The sequence below is a fragment of the Vulpes vulpes genome, chromosome 16 (assembly GCF_048418805.1).
Source record: "Vulpes vulpes isolate BD-2025 chromosome 16, VulVul3, whole genome shotgun sequence".
NCBI classification, from domain to species: Eukaryota; Metazoa; Chordata; class Mammalia; order Carnivora; family Canidae; genus Vulpes; species Vulpes vulpes.
In genome coordinates, this window is record NC_132795.1 from 30,385,478 (window position 1) to 30,403,242 (window position 17,765).

Sequence of the window (17,765 nt, forward strand, 5' to 3'; positions counted from 1 at the left end):
GAATGAGATTTTGGGTTGCAGAGGAAAAGGAGTGGTCTAGAAGCTAGAATGAGGCACGATGGGGTGATGAACAGATGACAAAAATCAGTCACCACTTAAAAGGGCTGCAGAAGATAGAGTGTTCTCAGAGAAAACCAGACTTCACAGCAAGAAGATCAAAGAAAAGGCTAAGAAAATAGGGATTTTACTCATGACTAATCATGAAATGGGGCATTTCAGAACATGGGGATATGTGAGAGACAGAGTTAGAGAAAACAATGATTTGTAGACAAAGACAGACCAGGGAGGTAATAGATGAGTTGCGAAGACTCAGGCTTCTTTTTAACAACTTTATTTTATTTATTTATTTATTTATTTATTTATTTATTTATTTATTTATTTATTTATTTATGATAGGCACACAGTGAGAGAGAGAGGCAGAGACACAGGCAGAGGGAGAAGCAGGCTCCATGCACCGGGAGCTCAACGTGGGATTCGATCCCAGGTCTCCAGGATCGCGCCCTGGGCCAAAGGCAGGCGCTAAACTGCTGCGCCACCCAGGGATCCCCAAGACTCAGGCTTCTTGAGATGACTGACAAACAAAAGAAAAAAAAAACCATGATGAGATTAGGGCTGGTAGTCCCAAAGCACTTTGCAATCACAAGACTCAGACTTTCAGGGGAAAGGCTAGAGGGGTCTTGCCAGGATTGAGAGTTCTGGGAATCCCATCTGACACCAGAAACAAAAAAAAAGCATGGAGGAGAGAGGGATAGTCTAGTTCTCAGAGCAAAGATTCCCTAATGGTAAATACCAATGGACATCTATACGCCATTGCTCTGAGTTCTCATCTGACTCTTAATCAATAAAAACCTAAGGAGAAGTTTTACCTTCTACATATTAGATATACTTTCCTTCACTCATAGGGGTTTTTTTCAGAGATTTTGCCGAACGTCTCCTGCCTTCCCACCTATATTTAGTACAGAATTAAATTGCAACTATAAAGAGGATATAAGTTTATTTCCATGAAGCTCTTAGGCCTTAGGCAGGTTCTCTAAACATTTTGTAACAGGTAAAGCAATGTTTTACCTGTCCAGAGCAAGAGAGGACTTTGGTGTATGGGGGTGAAATGTATTTCCACACACTGATCTATCCCAGCATCAGCCTCAGTCCAGCCTCCTCCAGCCAAGACACTTGTTAAACATCCACACAAAGATACAGATCAAAACACATCCACTGATGGATGAACAGTCTTCCTTGACTATTCTAGCCTGAAGTAATCTGTCCCTTCTCTTACTTTTCATAGTACTTATCAATATCATTTAATTATTTAAAAAGTTCTCATTATTCTTTTCATTTATTTAAATGTTCACATACTTTCATATCTTCTTCACTTATATCATTTCACAGCTTATATGTAAGCTCCCCTCCCATAATTATTCCATAGGCCATCATGTAATTACTCCATAGCACCTACTCCAAGCTCTGCATCTAGTATTTGTGGAAAAGCTATATAGCAAAGGAGAATGAATGTTGCAGAAAGTCTAAGAGATTTGAACTTTAGCTCATCTATAGTACATTAAACATTCAAGTTATTGGGCAATCCACTCAAATTCTTGGGGTCACATGAAGATAAAATGGAAAGGACCGAAATAAAAATACTCTGCTTGCTAAAAGGTCTGGGACAGAATAAAAAAAGTTTTCAGTGGTCTCTTCCAGATGTGAATATCTAGGAATCTAGGAGGTATAAATTCCTATTATTTTGTGATTTGAAATATGAATCACTTCTTTAGAACTTCTAAGTGACAGAAATGTGAAACTTCAATTCTGTAAAAAAGTAATGGAAATGCTCAAGATATATGTAGACATCCTGAAAAATCAAAGATTTAAAAAAAAAAATCAAAGATTTTTAAGGGCACCTGGCTAGCTCAGTCAGTAGAATATATGACTCTTCATATTGGGGTTCAAACCCCATGTTGTGTGTACAGATAATTTTAAAAATAAAATCTTGAGAGGGTGGGGCAAGATGGGAGAGGTGGGCAAGATGGTGGAAGAGTAGAGGTCCTTAACTCACCTGGTCCCCCCAACTTACCTGGATAACTTTCAACCATCCTGAACACCTATGAATTCGATCTGACATTTAAAGAGAGAAGAGCCAGATGCTGTAGAGAGAAGGGGTGGTCAATGGTGGGGCTTTCTACAAGTATTGCTGGTTTATATAAATTTGGGACTGAGCATCTTCTAGCATACAGAACTTAATACACTCAGAACCAAGACAATCAGCCTCTAGGATCCCTCAGGTAGACTACATTCTCCCTCCATACAGCTTCTTCACTACCACCATTTCACATTCCGCCCTCCCCTTTCTTTTTCTTTCTCCTCTTTACTAAGTGTTTTTTCTCTTTCTTTTTTTTTTCTTTCTTTGGGCTTTTTGGTCTTTTATTTTTTACTGCTTTGTTTTAATTTTTTTTTTCACTTTAGTGGTCCTTTTGTTTTATTTTGTTCTAATCTTTTCTGGCCTCAGACCTCCTAAGAATCATCTAGGGTGAAATTTACTTTGGTTGTGGTTGAAATTTGCGACTTAGCCTACGCATACAGCCACTATGCACTGAACAAAATGAGTAGAAGGAAGGACTCACCAGAAAAGAATCAGAAACTACTCTCTGCCACAGAGTTACAAAATATGGATTACAATTTGATGTCAGAAAGCTTTAGAAGCTACTGAAATTATAAAGCTACTGGTCGCTCTGGAAAAAAGCATAAAGGACTCTAGAGACTTTGTCACTGCAGATTTAGATTTAATCAGGCCGAAATTAAAAATAAATGAGATGCAATCTAAACTGGAGTTCCTAACGATGAGGGTTAATGAGGTGGAAGAAAGAGAGAGCAACACAGAAGACAAGTTGATGGCAAGGAAGGAAGCTGAGTAAAAAAGAGAAAAACAATTAAGAGATCATCTGGAAAGGTTAAAGGAAATAAATGACAGGCTCAGAAGAAAGAATCTACGTATAATTGGGGTTCCAGAACAGAGGGCCAGAAAGCATATTAGAACAAATCATAGCTGAGAACTTAACTTCCCTAATCTGGGGGAGGGAAAGAGGCACTCAGATCCAGGAGATAGAGAGGTCTCCTCCCCAAATGAGTAAGAACCATTCAACACCTCGACATTTAATAGTGAAACTTGAAAATTCCAAAAATAAAGAGAAAATCCTTAAAGCAACAAGAGACAAGAGATTCTTAACTTATATGGGGAGAAATATCAGATTAACAGCAGACCTCTCCACAGAGACCTGGCAGGCCAGAAAGGGCTGGCAGGATATATTCAGGGTCCTAAATGAGAAGAACATGCAGCCAAGAATACTCTATCCAGCAAGGCTCTCATTCAGAATAGGAGAGAGGGCAGCCCGGGTGGCTCAGCAGTTTAGCGCTGTCTTCAGTCCAGGGCCTGATTCTGGAGACACAGATCGAGTTGCACGGTGGCCTCCCTGCATGGAGTCTGCTTGTCCCTCTGCCTGTGTCTCTCATGAATGAATAAATAAATAAATAAATAATCTTTAAAAAAACAAAAAGAATAGAAGGAAAGATAAAGAGCTTCCAAGATAGGCAGAAACTGAAAGAATCTGTGACCACCAAACCGGCTCTGCAAAAAATATTAAAGGGAACCCTGTAAAAGAGGAAGTGCAAAGAAATAATCCACAAAAACAGGGACTGAATAGGTATTATGATGACACTAAATTCCTATCTTTCAATAGTTACTCTGAACGTGAATGGGCTAAATGATCCCATCAAAGGCGCAGGGTTTCAGACTGGATAAAAAAGCAAGACCCATCTACATGCTGTCTGCAAGAGACTCAGTTTGGACCTAAGGACACCTCCAGCCTGAAAATGAAAGGATGGAGAACCATTTACCATTCAAATGGTATTCAAAAGGGGATCCCTGGGTGGCTCGGCAGTTTGGCGCCTACCTTTGGCCCAGGGCGAGATCCTGGAGTCCCGGGATCGAGTCCCGCGTCGGGCTCCTGGCATGGAGCCTGCTTCTCCCTCTGCCTGTGTCTCTGCCTCTCTCTCTCTCTCTCTCTCTCTCTCTCTCTCTCTCTGTCTATCATGAATAAATAAAAAAAAAATGGGTCTTCAAAAGAAAGCTGGGGTAGCAATCCTCGTATCAGATAAATTAAAGTTTATCCCAAAGACTGTAGTAAGAGATGAAGAGGGACACTATATCATACTTAAAGGGTCTATCCAACAAGAAGACCTAACAATCATGAATATTTATGCCCCTAATGTGGGAGCTGCCAAGTATATCAATCAATTAATAACCAAAGTAAAGACCTATTAGATAATAATACACTAATACTGGGAGACTTCCACACGGCACTTTCTGCAAATGACAGATCTTCTAAGCACAACATCACCAAAGAAAGAAGGGCCTTAAATGATACACTGGATCAGATGTATTTCACAGATATATATAGAACTTTGCATCCGAATGCAACTGAATACACATTCTTCTCAAGTGCACATGGAACTTTCTCCAGAATAGACCACATATTGGGTCACAAATCAGGTCTGAAATGATACCAAAAGATTGGGATTGTCTGCTGCATATTTTCAGACCATAATGCTTTGAAACTTGAACTCAATCACAAGAAGAAATTTGGAAGAAACTCAAACACGTGGAGGTTAAAGAGCATCCTATGAAAAGATGAATGGGTCAACCCGGGAATTAGAGAAGAATTAAGATTCATGAAAACTAATGAAAATGATAATACAATGGTTCAAAATCTTTGGGATACAGTAAAAGCAGTCCTAAGAGGGAAAAACATCACAATACAAGCCTCCCTCAAAAATTGGAAAAAACAAATATGCAAGCTAACCTTGCACCTAAAGGAACTGGAGAAAGACCAGCAAGTAAAACCTACATCAAGCAGAACAAGAAAGATAATAAAGATTCAAGTGTAACTCAATGAAATAGAGACCAGAAGAACTGCGGAACACATCAACAAAACCAGGAGTGGGTTCTTGGAAAGAATTAATAAGATAGATAAACCCCTAGCCAGCCTTCTTAAAAAGAAAAAAGACTCAAATTAATAAAATCATCAATGAAAGAATAGAGATCACAACCAATACCAAGGAAATACAAACAATTTTAAAAACATAGTATGAGCAGCTATACGTCAACAACAAATTAGGCAATCTAGAAGAAATGTATGCATTTCTGGAAAACCACAAACTACCAAAACTGGAACAGGAAGAAGTAGAAAACCTGAACAGGCCAATTACCAGGGAGGAAATTGAAGCAGTCATCAAAAACCTCCCAAGACATAAAAGTCCAGGGACAGATGGCTTCCCAGGGGAATTCTATCAAACATTTAAAGAAGAAATAATACCTATTCTACTAAAGCTGTTCTGAAAGATAGAAAGAGATGGAATATTTCCAAACTTGCTCTTTGAGGCCAGCATCATCTTAATTCCAAAACCAAAGACCCCACCAAAAAGACCAATATCCCTGATGAACACAGATGCAAAAATTCTCAACAAGATACTAGCCAAGAGGATCCAACCGTACATTAAGATTATTCACCATGACCCAGTGGGATTATCCCCGGATGCAAGGCTGGTTCAACACTCGTAAAACAATCAACATGATAGGTCATATCAACAAGAGAAAAAACAAGAACCATATGATCCTCTCAAGAGATGCAGAGAAAGCATTTGACAAAATACAGCATCCATTCCTGATCAAAACTCTTCAGAGTGTAGGGATAGAGGGAACATTCCTCAACATCTTAAAAGCCATCTATGAAAAGCCCACAGCAAATATCATACTCAGTGGAGAAGCACTGGGAGCCTTTCCCCTAAGATCAGGAACAAGACAGGGATGTCCACTCTCACCACTGCTATTCAACATAGTACTGGAAATCCTAGCCTCAGCAATCAGGTGACAAAAAGAAATAAAAGGCATTCAAATTGGCAAAGAAGAAGTCAAACTCTCCCTCTTCGCAGATGACATGATACTATATGTAGAAAACCCAAAAGACTCTATCCCAAGATTGCTAGAACTCATACAGCAATTTGGCAGTGTGGCAGGATACAAAATCAATGCCCAGAAATCAGTGGCATTTCTATACACTAACAATGAGACTGAAGAAAGAGAAATTAAGGAGTCAATCCCATTTACAATTGCACCCAAAAACATTAAGATACTTAAGAATAAACCTAACCAAAGAGGTAAAGGATCTATATCCTAAAAACTACAAAACACTTCTGAAAGAAATTGAGGAAGACACAAAGAGATGGAAAAATATTCCATGCTCATGGATTAGAAGAATTAATATTGTGAAAATGTCAATGCTACCCAGGGCAATTTACATATTTCAATGCAATCCCTATCAAAATACCATGGACTTTCTTCAGAGAGTTGGAACAAATCATCTCAAAATTTGTGTGGAATCAGAAAAGACCCCGAATAGCCAGGGGAATATTTAGAAAACCATAGCTCAGGGCATCGCAATGCCAGATTTCAGGTTGAACTACAAAGCTGTGGTCATCAAGACAGTGTGGTCCTGGCACAAAAACAGACACATAGGGATCCCTGGGTGGCGCAGCGGTTTGGCGCCTGCCTTTGGCCCAGGGCGCGATCCTGGAGACCCGGGATCGAATCCCACATCGGGCTCCCGGTGCATGGAGCCTGCTTCTCCCTCTGCCTATGTCTCTGCCTCTCTCTCTCTCTCTCTCTCTGTGACTATCATAAATAAATAAAAAATTAAAAAAAAAATAAAAATAAAAAAAAAAAACAGACACATAGATCAATGGAACAGAATAGAGAATCCAGAGGTGGATCCTCAACTCTATGGTCAACTAATATTCGATGAAGGAGGAAAGACTATGCACTGGAAAAAGGACAGTCCCTTCAATAAATGGTGCTGGGAAAATTGGACATCCACATGCAGAAGAATGAAACTAGACCATTTTCTGACACCAGACACAAAGATCAACTCAAAATGGATGAAAGATCTAAATGTGAGACAAGATTCCATCAAAATCCTAGAGGAGAACACAGGCAACACCCTTTTTGAACTTGGTCACAGCAACTTCTTTCAAGATACATCTATGAAGGCAAAGGAAACTAAAGCAAAAATGAACTATTGGGACCTCATCAAGATAAAAAGCTTCTGCACAGCAAAAGAAACAGTCAACAAAACTACAAGACAACCTACAGAATGGGAGAAGGTATTTGCAAATGACGTATCAGATAAAGGGCTAGTATCCAAGATCTATAAAGAACTTATCAAACTCAACAGCAAAGAAACAATCCAATCATGAAATGGGCACAAGACATGAACAGAAATCTCAGAGGAAGACCTAGATATGGCCAACAAGCACATGAGAAAATGCTCCGCATCTCTGGCCATCAGGGAAATACAAATCAAAACCAAAATGAGATCCCACCTCACACCAGTGAGAATGGGGAAAATTAACAAGACAGGAAACACCAAACGTCAGAGAGGATGTGGAGAAAGGGGAACCCTCCTGCACCTTTGGTGGGAATGTGAACTGGTGCAGCCACTCTGGAAAACTGCGTGGAGACTCTTCAAAGAGTCAAAAGTAGATCCACCCTACGACCCAGCAATTGCTCTGCTGGGGATTTACCCTGCAGTGAAATGGCAGGACACCTGCACCCCGATGTTTCTAGCAACAATGTCCACAAAGCCAAACTGTGGAAGGAGCCTCAATGTCCATCAAAAGATGAATGGATATGGATGTGGTCTATGAATACAGTGGAATATTACTTAGCCATTAGATGGATGAATACCCACCATTTGCTTTGACATGGATGGACCTGGAGGGGATTATGCTGAGTGAAATAAGTCAATCGGAGAAGGACAAACATTATATGGTTTCACTGATATGGAGAATATAAGAAATAGTGAAAGGGAATGAAGGGGAAAGGAGAGAAAATGAGTGGGAAATATCAGAGAGGGAGACTAGGCATGAGAGACTCCTCTAACTCTGGGAAACGAACAAGGGGGTAGTGGAAGGGGAGGTAGGCTGCGCGATGGGATGACTGGGTGACAGGCACTTGGCGGGGGGGACTGGGTGGGATGAGCACTGGGTGTTATATGTTGGCAGATAGAACTCCATTAAAAAAATTTTTTTAAATCTTAAAAAAAAAAAAAATTATTGAAAAGGGGCCTTAGGTATCAACTTTTACAGGCCTAAGCTCAAAAACAGCTAGGTTTGTGCAGAGTTCTATGGATCTTAATCAGAAGAGAAGTCTACTGTGTTAGGGAAATAAATTGGGATAAATAGTAAATATATAAGATGTATTTGGTTAGAGGATCCGTAAAGGAATTATACATAGTTCCATTTAACTAAGGTAATAGAAACAACATAAATTGATGGCTCTTAAAGACCAAGTTCCTGTCAACCTTTGCCCCCACTGTCCCATCCACGCAGTCTTTACATATTTCCGGACTAATTCTAATGAAAACATATCGATAACTTACTCGCCAGGAAAAGAAACAGACGAGAATAGTATATATCTGTACAAGGGGGAATATACTCTGTAAAAAGAGGACACTTGAGAATCCAAAAGGATGAATCCTCAAAGTAATTCATTTTATATAATATGAGAAAGGTCTAAAAGGCCAGAGTGTTCAAAATTATGAATTTATGTGATTTTTATTTTAGCACCACCTATTTCATTAGTATTTTACTCTGCACTATGCACTGAGTATTAAGGGGAATACGAATACACAGCTCTCCCTCCCACAAGAGTCTACTGAGAAGGGGAGACAGGATGCAAATCACTGTCAACAAACAAAAATGACATAATAGAAACACGCAAACAATGTTATAACTATGTCTTGCTGGGGATGGGGATGAATACAGAGACCCTTCAATAGAATGGCTAAACAACAGAATCATAAATAAACTATAGTAAAATGTGACATCTGTGTCTCATCTTTTCTGTATAATAGTTCACAGAAATTAGGTGAAAAGTGAAAAAAATGAATATAACAGAATATGAGAAACATCTTAAAAATGTAGATATCATGAATTTTAAGGAGCAAAAACAAAAAAACCCACAAAACCCTAACCAACCAACCAATCAAGATTGATAGTCAGCTTCAAGCTAAGCTTAAAACTATATTTGAATAGAGCTCCACTGTTGTTAATTAAAAAAACAAAATAAAACAAAACCCATCCAAACTTTCAAGGTTGGAAGTAGAAGAATAATTTTTTCATAAGGAAAGGGCATCTGAACCACAATCCTGAACTGGAATTTTTTGTTGACTATACTGCCTCCACAACCTTGCTTGGGACGTGAGGGCGGGGTGGGGGGCACCCTTTAATGCTGGTCCAACTGTGGACTTTCTCTTGATTCCTCATATGGCACAGCTGAAACAAAACTGAGACATTTAACGCTATAAAAAAGGCCAAAGATGCAAAAAAGAATAAAGTGAACAAAGAGAATATCATGAATGTTGGGGATACAGATTATAGGCTACTATGTTTTTATAGTCAGTTTATAATTTAATATATGTGTGCCACTTTTTTAAAATTATTCTTGGTCACACACTTCCTCCCAAATCTTCAGGCACTACCCCAGAGTTTCTCTCCTAGACAGCCAGAGAAGTACGCCAAGAGAGGAAGTCACTACACTCACTACCAAATCTCCACAGCTACTTTACTGGGTTTCTGTCCCCTGCTCAGAGCCTGCCTCTTCCCAGATTGACTGTTGCCAGAGATACTCAACTTTTCAAAGCATTGTCGTCATTCTTCCAGACCTCAAAAATAAACTGATTCTAACAAGGAGGTGGAGTAGGTAGGTGGAAAGTCATTCCTTAAATTACTTCTCTCGTAACAGTTAAAACCCTGTATCAGTGATAATTCAAGTCAGCTTTTGCAATACAGTGGGCCTCTAATTATCAAGATAAAATTCAATTCAAAACTATATTTAAAACCACAGATAGTATTTTCGGCAGAAGAAAATATTCACAAAACTCAGAAAGTATGAAGTATGAAAGTATCCCCTATTTGAAATCACAATTTAACATTATGTTCTGAACTAGTTATCTACCAAACTATCCACGCACATATCAAAGAGCTAGAATACTAAATTAGTTTCACATATTATCATATTGAGAAAAACTTTTAATTTTAGGAAATAACTACTTTATAAGTGAAAATATACACAGCAGGACCTCACAGGAATTCAGTTATTATAACGAAAGCTGAAGACTATAGTGCTTTTTAAGGAATGGCTCTAGCAATTTCTCCAAATATCTACTTTAAATAAAGTCACTGAATCCACTTGTAAATTATTTCCCTTTGGCTGTCTCATTATTCAATATGCTTTCAAGGAACATGGTGATGAAAGAAGAAAAATACCTCTTTCTAACATAACCATACTGGCAAGAACATCAACATTATCAGTATTCAAAGAATGTCTTGGCAGGTTAAACCTTCATAAAAAGAAGGAACACTATCTAATCCAAGATGTCAAAATAGCAATAGTACTTCTCATATTATGTGCAATATGATTGTTTTTTTCTAAAGAAGAAAAAAATTCCAAAAAAAGATGTCAATATAGTCATGTTTAAATTTTAGGCAAAGGCAAAAAATTCTTCAGAAAAACACATAAAGAACGATAAACATGTTCAAAAGAAAAAGGCCAAGAGCGGAGCAGGACTCAATGTTCAAAGAGATTTATGACATGTGCCATTGCTATTTTGGGAGGTTTAACAATATATTTCAACATTTGAGGCACAACAGTACTAGCAAGAAATAAAAGCACGGAACAATAATTTGTACTAAGAGAAAAAAAGCTGGAAGACAGATTGCTTATTCTAATTTAGTCCTTGATTTCCTTGTGTAACAATAGCTAATACTTAATTTTACTATAAAATTTTTTATAATCATACATTACTTTCACGGTATAATACTCTCAACATAATCCAGGGTTTGAATTGCATTTGAAATTACTGAAGGCTATCAAGGGACTTGTGTTTGTTCAATATCAGTTCAGATGTGCTGTCCTCCAAAAATAATAAAATGCAGCATTTTAGAAAATACTACTTTCCATTCTCAAAAGATAATTCCGACACTGATGATCTTATAGTGGTTGGGAAAATCTACATAAACTTATCCAAAACTCAGAAAATATGTATTTGATTTTAAATACTCACTTCCATTACATGAAGCAGAAATCTTGTTCTATTCTATTTTCTCATACTCAAAACTTTTCTCTTTATAGTTGTTTTTCTTTTAAAAATATATAGTTCCTATCTTCATATTTTACCTTTTTCCACATGTTTTCCCTTCCTGATCACTGACTCTTCTGTCCTTGATCTTTTTTTAACTTGGGCACATTTACCTTTTAATTGCTAAGTGTCCTCTGGATCAAGAGGTCATGGGGTTATTTATACTACAGGACGAGCCTCCGTCCATCAACATCCTGAGGAATCACCGCATGGTACAGCTGGAAGAGATCTCAAGGTATCATGTGGTTGAGCTCTCGGGCCACAGGAACAGGTGGCTGACTAATCTTAATGTTTTTCTTTCTTTTTTGTTTTTTTAAGACGATGAGAGATTTTGATCATAAATATTCTCCCACAGCTTGGCTTAACACAGAATCATCTTAATAACAAGTAAACAGAATAGAGTAGAAAGGCAACTGGATGAAAAAGGGTTCTGACCTCCGTACTATTAATTATCGTAAAATATACAACAATTTCTTTGATTACTCTGAGCTTCAGGTTCCTCATACAAATCGAGGATGCTGCCTAACTTATAAAGCTATTACAAGTGTTCTGGAACCTGGAACAGAACTATATAAATGTAACCTAGCATCGAAATGGGAAAACAGGGCAGAGTGTAAAGAGCCTAATTCTGTAGGCATGTTAAGTTTCAAATCCCATCTCAATAATTCAGTAGCTGTGAGACAAAGTATTAAGCCCCTCTGACTTTAGTTCAAAGGACAACAGCAAATTAATACGTCTATGTCACTTATTTGTTGCTGCATTACAGGAGTTTTTTTTTTTTTTTTAAGATTTTATTTATTTATCCATGAGAGAGAGACACACACAGAGAAAAGCAGGCAGAGGGAGAAGCAGGCTTCATGCGGGGAGCCTGATGCAGGACTCGATCCCGGGACCCCAGGATCAATCCCTGGGCCAAAGGCAGGAGCTAAACCACTGAACCACCCAGGGATCCCTATTTCAGGAGTTTAATACAGCAAGGATATGAGGTAGCACAGCACAGGCCCTCAATAAGCGTTAAGTCTCAACACCCCATCGGGGTTCCACACTTCTGTGTGGTTCTGCTCTCCTCTAATTAAGTATTTCAAGTGTATATGTGTAATTTTATGAAAAACAGATAATCAGAAAATATGTTAACTTTTCTTTCCACTAAAACGCATCAAGCAACAAGAATTTCTTAATCATCCTCACTTTGAAAAGTGAGAAGAAATGAGGTAGTTTCCTTAAAAAAAAAATGAAAAATTCTTCCAAAGAAAAAAGTTTATAATAGAAGGTGATGCAGGGAGCCCGCTTCTCTCTCTTCCTATGTCTCTGTGTCTCTCATGAATATGTAAATTAAATCTTAAAAATAAATAAATAAATATAAATATAAAAATATATAATATTATACAATATATAATATATAATATATAAATATATATATAAATAAATACATACACATATATATATAAAATGAAAGGTGAAAAATGTCACTAAATTGTGAACTCCTTAAAGGAGAAGAACATGGTTTACTCATCTTCATATTTAGGAAGTACTCAAACACTTCTTGAATGACTGGCAGAACCACTGATCTTAGAAATTAAGAAATGAAAGGTTCAATCAGATTTCACTTAAATATCAGATAAAGTAAAGATGCTCTTTGTATAATAAAGATAAAACTAAACAAATGTGAGCAAATTTTTGCAAGAAGACTTTACATAACTGATTAAGATAAAATACATTGTTCCTTTATAACATCACATACTAAAAAATCTTATAGAAGCATAATAAAGCTTACCTTGTTATGTATAAACACAATCCTTAACTCAGGTTTAAGTATACCATAGCTTATGAGGAGATCCTGGACCTTTTTTATTTCATCTTTACATTTTTTAGCAGTTGAATAGAACTGCTTTCTTACAGGTAGATTCTTAAACAATTTTAAAACAGTTACAGTTGTACCTGTTGGCAGATAAAAGGAAGGCATATTAGGTGCGAAAAGAACTTCACAGATCTTCAAATCTATATACAACCAGTATTTACCTCCTATCACTGAAGGCTGGTCCTCTCCCAACCCTGGGAACCCAAAGGTGGCTGATCCTTTGCTAGACTCTTCTATTTATACTCGGACTGGCCTGGCTAAGTATGATCTCTTCTGTGTAATCTAAACAAGAATAATCTCATTTCTACCACAAAAGAAAAACATGGGCTCACTAGAATGTCGTATCTTAAGAAATCTGCTGATACTCAAACAACCTGGGAATGACATTTATTCTGCACCTTGAAATACAACATATAGGTGGTATAAGGCAAATATGGTAGCCGTAATTACTCCATAAAAAAAATTATTGCCTGAAATAATATCTAACTGCCTGGTTTAATACCATCTTCTAAACAACAAATATTCAAAACACAGGATAATCTAACACAAGGATTTTATTAGTCAAGTTATTTAAAAAGTTAAATAATGGTAAAAAAAATTATACTGCTTACATATCAGTTTAATAATCAGCTTTTGTTAAAAAAAACAACACATGAAATTAGGACTGTATATTTTCTCATGACTGTACTATAAATTTATGTTTTTCAAATACTGAGGAACTTTTAAAACTACCAGTCACCAGCTAATCTGGATTTAGTAAATCAATCTCCTTATGTGATTCTAATAAATGTACTGCCAGCATTGAGAAAGCACTGAGGAATCAAAAATAAATTTCATGTAAAGTTTTTCAACCTTGGCACTACTAGCATTTGTTTAGGGGGCTGTCCTGTGCGTTGCAGGCTATGTAGCTGGCTTCTACCCACTAGATGCCAGCAGTACTCAACCCAGTCGTGATAAATAAAAATGTCTCCACACATTGCCAAATGTCTCATGGGAGGCAAAATTACCCTTCGTTGAGAATTACTGATTTGCTGTATAGCAACTAGCACTTTTTAAAAAAGTAACATAAAGTCTAAAATAGACTAAACAAGAACAGAAAACAGAGTACATCACACATTCTAAGGGTATACACAAATCAAAAATTTTTTGCTTTGATTAGATTTGCATGAACTAGGTTGCTATTTCAATGTATTTCTTACTGTGAATGAAATGAGAAAGGCTGAAAACTTCAACTACTACCTATATGCCAATGACTCTTTAGATAAAAGTTGTAAGAAACACCACACTTTTATCAATCTCTGAAAAAGAAAAACATGGCAATTAAATCATGATACAATTCAATGCCTTAGCAACAGTCTTGTGCAACACGTGGACTGGTCACACCAGCCTGCCACTGCTTAGACATTTGTTTTATTCCCACAGGTATGGCAATTTCCTCTGGTGTCTTCAATTTCAACTGAAGCATGTGATAGCAATCCCTCTGTACGTGACCCAGCTTTTTTCATTTATGTCTGTTTTCTCTTTTTAGGTCTCATACAGTATTTGTTTTTTACAGGAAATTATTTCTGAAACTATTGTTTATTCCTGCAATCAACACATGAATTACCAATAATACACAAAACTCCCTGTCCAAAAAGGATCTGGGGAAGGGGCATTAATTATAAGCCACAACTTGTTTTCAAAGATGTCAGAATGTGACAGAACATGCATCTTAGAATGGACTAAGGTATATATCTGGACCCACGGCATTCAAGTTACACATAAACTGGATGTTCCGAAGCCCCCTCAAACCAACCACGCTCAGACCTGAACTCTTTATTTTCCCCCTTGAGTCTGCTACTTACACCTATTCTCTTTCTCATATGGGCACTGACATCCAACCTTCCCAAGGCAGATAGATATTCTAGACTTAACGGATTCTTCCTTCTACCTCTTAGTGCTTAATTCTTCTACGCCTATCCATTCAACACTAAAAATCTCTCTCAAATCTATGTCAAGTCCCTTTCCTTCCTTCAAAACTTAGTTCAAGAGGACATTTCTTACAAGATATAATTTATGGTAAAAGTTACAAGGTTCTCCTGGTTAATTCTGTAAATAATATATTTGCCTTTTACCTAAAAAGTTTCAGTGGCTGTTGGTTGTAAAGAAGTACAAATTTTTACTTTCAGTTCTAGAAATTTCACTTGGTTCTTTTTTAGAGTTTCATTTCTCTGCTGAAATTCTCCATCTTATTACCAATTTTAACAATCTTTCCCCCTAAATTCTCTAGCGTAATTGTTTAAGTTCTTGTCTGCTAATTCAAACATCTAGATCATGTTTGTGTTTGCTTATCTCAACTATTTTTTTTTCTCTTGATTACAGGTCCCATTATCCTTTATGTTGCTCAATATTTTTGTTTTTGCCAGACATTGCATACAAATGAAAAATAAATACTGAAGTAAATATTTCCCTCAGACAAGGCACTTCATTTCCTCTCTCAAGCAGCTAGAGTGACAAGAGGATCTCTTCAATATAAATTAGGAATGTATCTGGGTTGAAGCTGAGCTGTCCCTTTATTTAGCTCAAGTTCACTTTCAGTTTCAAATGTCTTAAGGATGGAACCAGGTCTTTTCCTCTAGCAAGGCTTTGGGATCTAAGCACTACAAGACTTTAAGATCTCTGTCTCTCTAGCTCAGACCCAATTTTCTTTACTTCTCTTACTCAGCAGAAGTCCTGATGAGATTTAGCATCTGGGGTGAACCAGTGCTGTGTTTGAGGATTCCCATCCTCCAATCTGTCATGTCAGCTCACATACGGCCGCTAAAAGTTCAGCTGGTTTCTTCTAGACCTATAAAAGATCCCTTACTCACAAAAGGCTTGTTCCTTTGCCCACCTATGCCCCCAAAGTCAGTTAATACTCCCAGGGATAGAAGTAGGCACACCAGTCTCTTCTCGTCTAGGAGGGGTTATTTTTCTCTTGAACTTATTCTTCCTACCACCCTCCCACAAGTTTTCATTTAAATTCCAGTTAGTTAACATGTAGCATAATATTAGTTTCAGGTATTAAGATTTAGTGATTCATCACTTACATAAAACACCCAGTGCTCATCACAAGTGCCCTTCTTAATATCCATCACCTATTTAACCCAACCACCCACTCACTTCCCCTCCAGCAACCCTCAGTTTGTCCTGTATGGTAAAGAGTCTGATTTATGGTTTGCCTCTCTCTCTCTCTTTCTTTTTTGAGATTTTATTTATTTATTCATGAGAGACACAGGGAGAGGCAGAGACACAGGCAGGGGGAGAGGCAGGCTCCCTGCAGGGGAATCCCGATGCGGGACTTGATCATGGAACTCTGGGACCACGACCTGAGCCAAAGGCAGATGCTCAACCGCTGAGCCACCCGGGTGCCCTTGCCTCTCTCTTTTTTCCCCACTATGTTCATCTGTTTTGTTTCTTACATCCCACATATGGACGAAATCATATTTGTCTTATTTGTGACATAGTTCTTCAGTGGGTTTAAAAAAAAAATACAAGGGCAGCCCGGGTGGCTCAGCAGTTTAGCGCCGCCTTTGGCCCGGGGCGTGATCCTGGAGACCCGGGATCGAGTCCCACGTCGGGCTCCCTGCATGGAGCCTGCTTCTCCCTCTACCTGTGTCTCTGCCTCTCTCTCTCTCTCTCATGAATAAATAAAATCTTTAAAAAATAATAAAAATTTAAAAATTAAAAATAAAATACAAGTATGTGCTCTTTCCCCTCATCATTCTTCTCTTGTGGCAAGGTTAAACTCCCACCCCTTCTTCCCTACCATCTTCAAACTCAAATGATAACTTTTCTGAAAAACTCCCTAACCTTCCTCTAGGCAGCCGACAGCTTCTTTTTGCTGTCGTTATTCAGTCAACTGTGTTCTCCACTACTCCGTGAGTTCCTTTAATGCATCTGTGTTCTTCACTAGCTACGACAAATTTAATGGCATATATTGTAGCTATGGACAGACAGTGGGAAGAAAAGGAGGCAGAAATCAGAAAAGCAAAATATAAATGTGTTTATGAAAAGAAAAGATACCTGTTGGTTTTTAAACATATGTTATACATGAAGGACCACACTACAATTAATCCATATATTAACTAATAAATTGCTTCAGCAGCTAAGATGTTCTATCAGAGCGAACTGAGAATTACTACTCAGCCAAGAATTATATACGTTTGAACAAAAACTTAATGACAGAAAACTTTGCTGTTTCTAAATTAAATGTGTACCCTTAATAAAAGTACCTAGTCATTTTGGCCAATAGGGAGGAGGCCCTAGTATACTATCATATTTTACAAGAGAACGGCTCACCTCTCTAACTTTAGCACATTCTACAAACACCAGAATTAAACTGCAGTCCTATAGTATGCTCCCTGTTATATTTTTACATGACCCTATGTTATGCCACTTATAAATGCAGCTATTTATATTCCTAATGTAAAGAGGTACAGTTACTTGAATATATTAAACTACTCTTAAACCATTTAGTGAGTAAAGTTCATTCTCCAGATGAAAAAATCTTTCAATACATGCACAATCATACCTAGCAGGGATTCGAAAAGAACATGATGCTCTACTCTAATAACAGGGTAAGGAAAGGGAACTACCCTGATTAGTTTAAATATACCACTTTTGATAACTGAGAAATTCCTAAG

The 17,765-nt window shown here is 37.6% G+C and overlaps 1 protein-coding gene and 1 long non-coding RNA gene across 36 annotated transcripts in view; both read right to left on the reverse strand.

Moving 5' to 3' along the window:
- The window catches only part of PMS1 (PMS1 homolog 1, mismatch repair system component), a 109,172-nt gene that overhangs the window by 46,724 nt on the left and 44,683 nt on the right, over nucleotides 1–17,765 (reverse strand). For all 35 annotated transcript variants that reach the window (XR_011997981.1, XR_003235554.2, XM_072742521.1 and 32 more), the window contains one exon: nucleotides 13,018–13,181. Coding sequence is in view for 33 of the 35 variants with exons in the window: in XM_072742521.1 (XP_072598622.1) it covers nucleotides 13,018–13,181 (164 nt within the window). In the remaining 2 variants the exon portion in view is untranslated. The remainder of the gene's footprint in view (nucleotides 1–13,017; nucleotides 13,182–17,765) is intronic.
- Nucleotides 518–9,812, reverse strand: LOC140595967 (uncharacterized). The gene is made up of 3 exons (XR_011997985.1): nucleotides 9,737–9,812; nucleotides 2,069–2,138; nucleotides 518–571 (listed from the first exon to the last, which is right to left on the reverse strand). It is a non-coding gene; the product is annotated as an uncharacterized lncRNA (long non-coding RNA).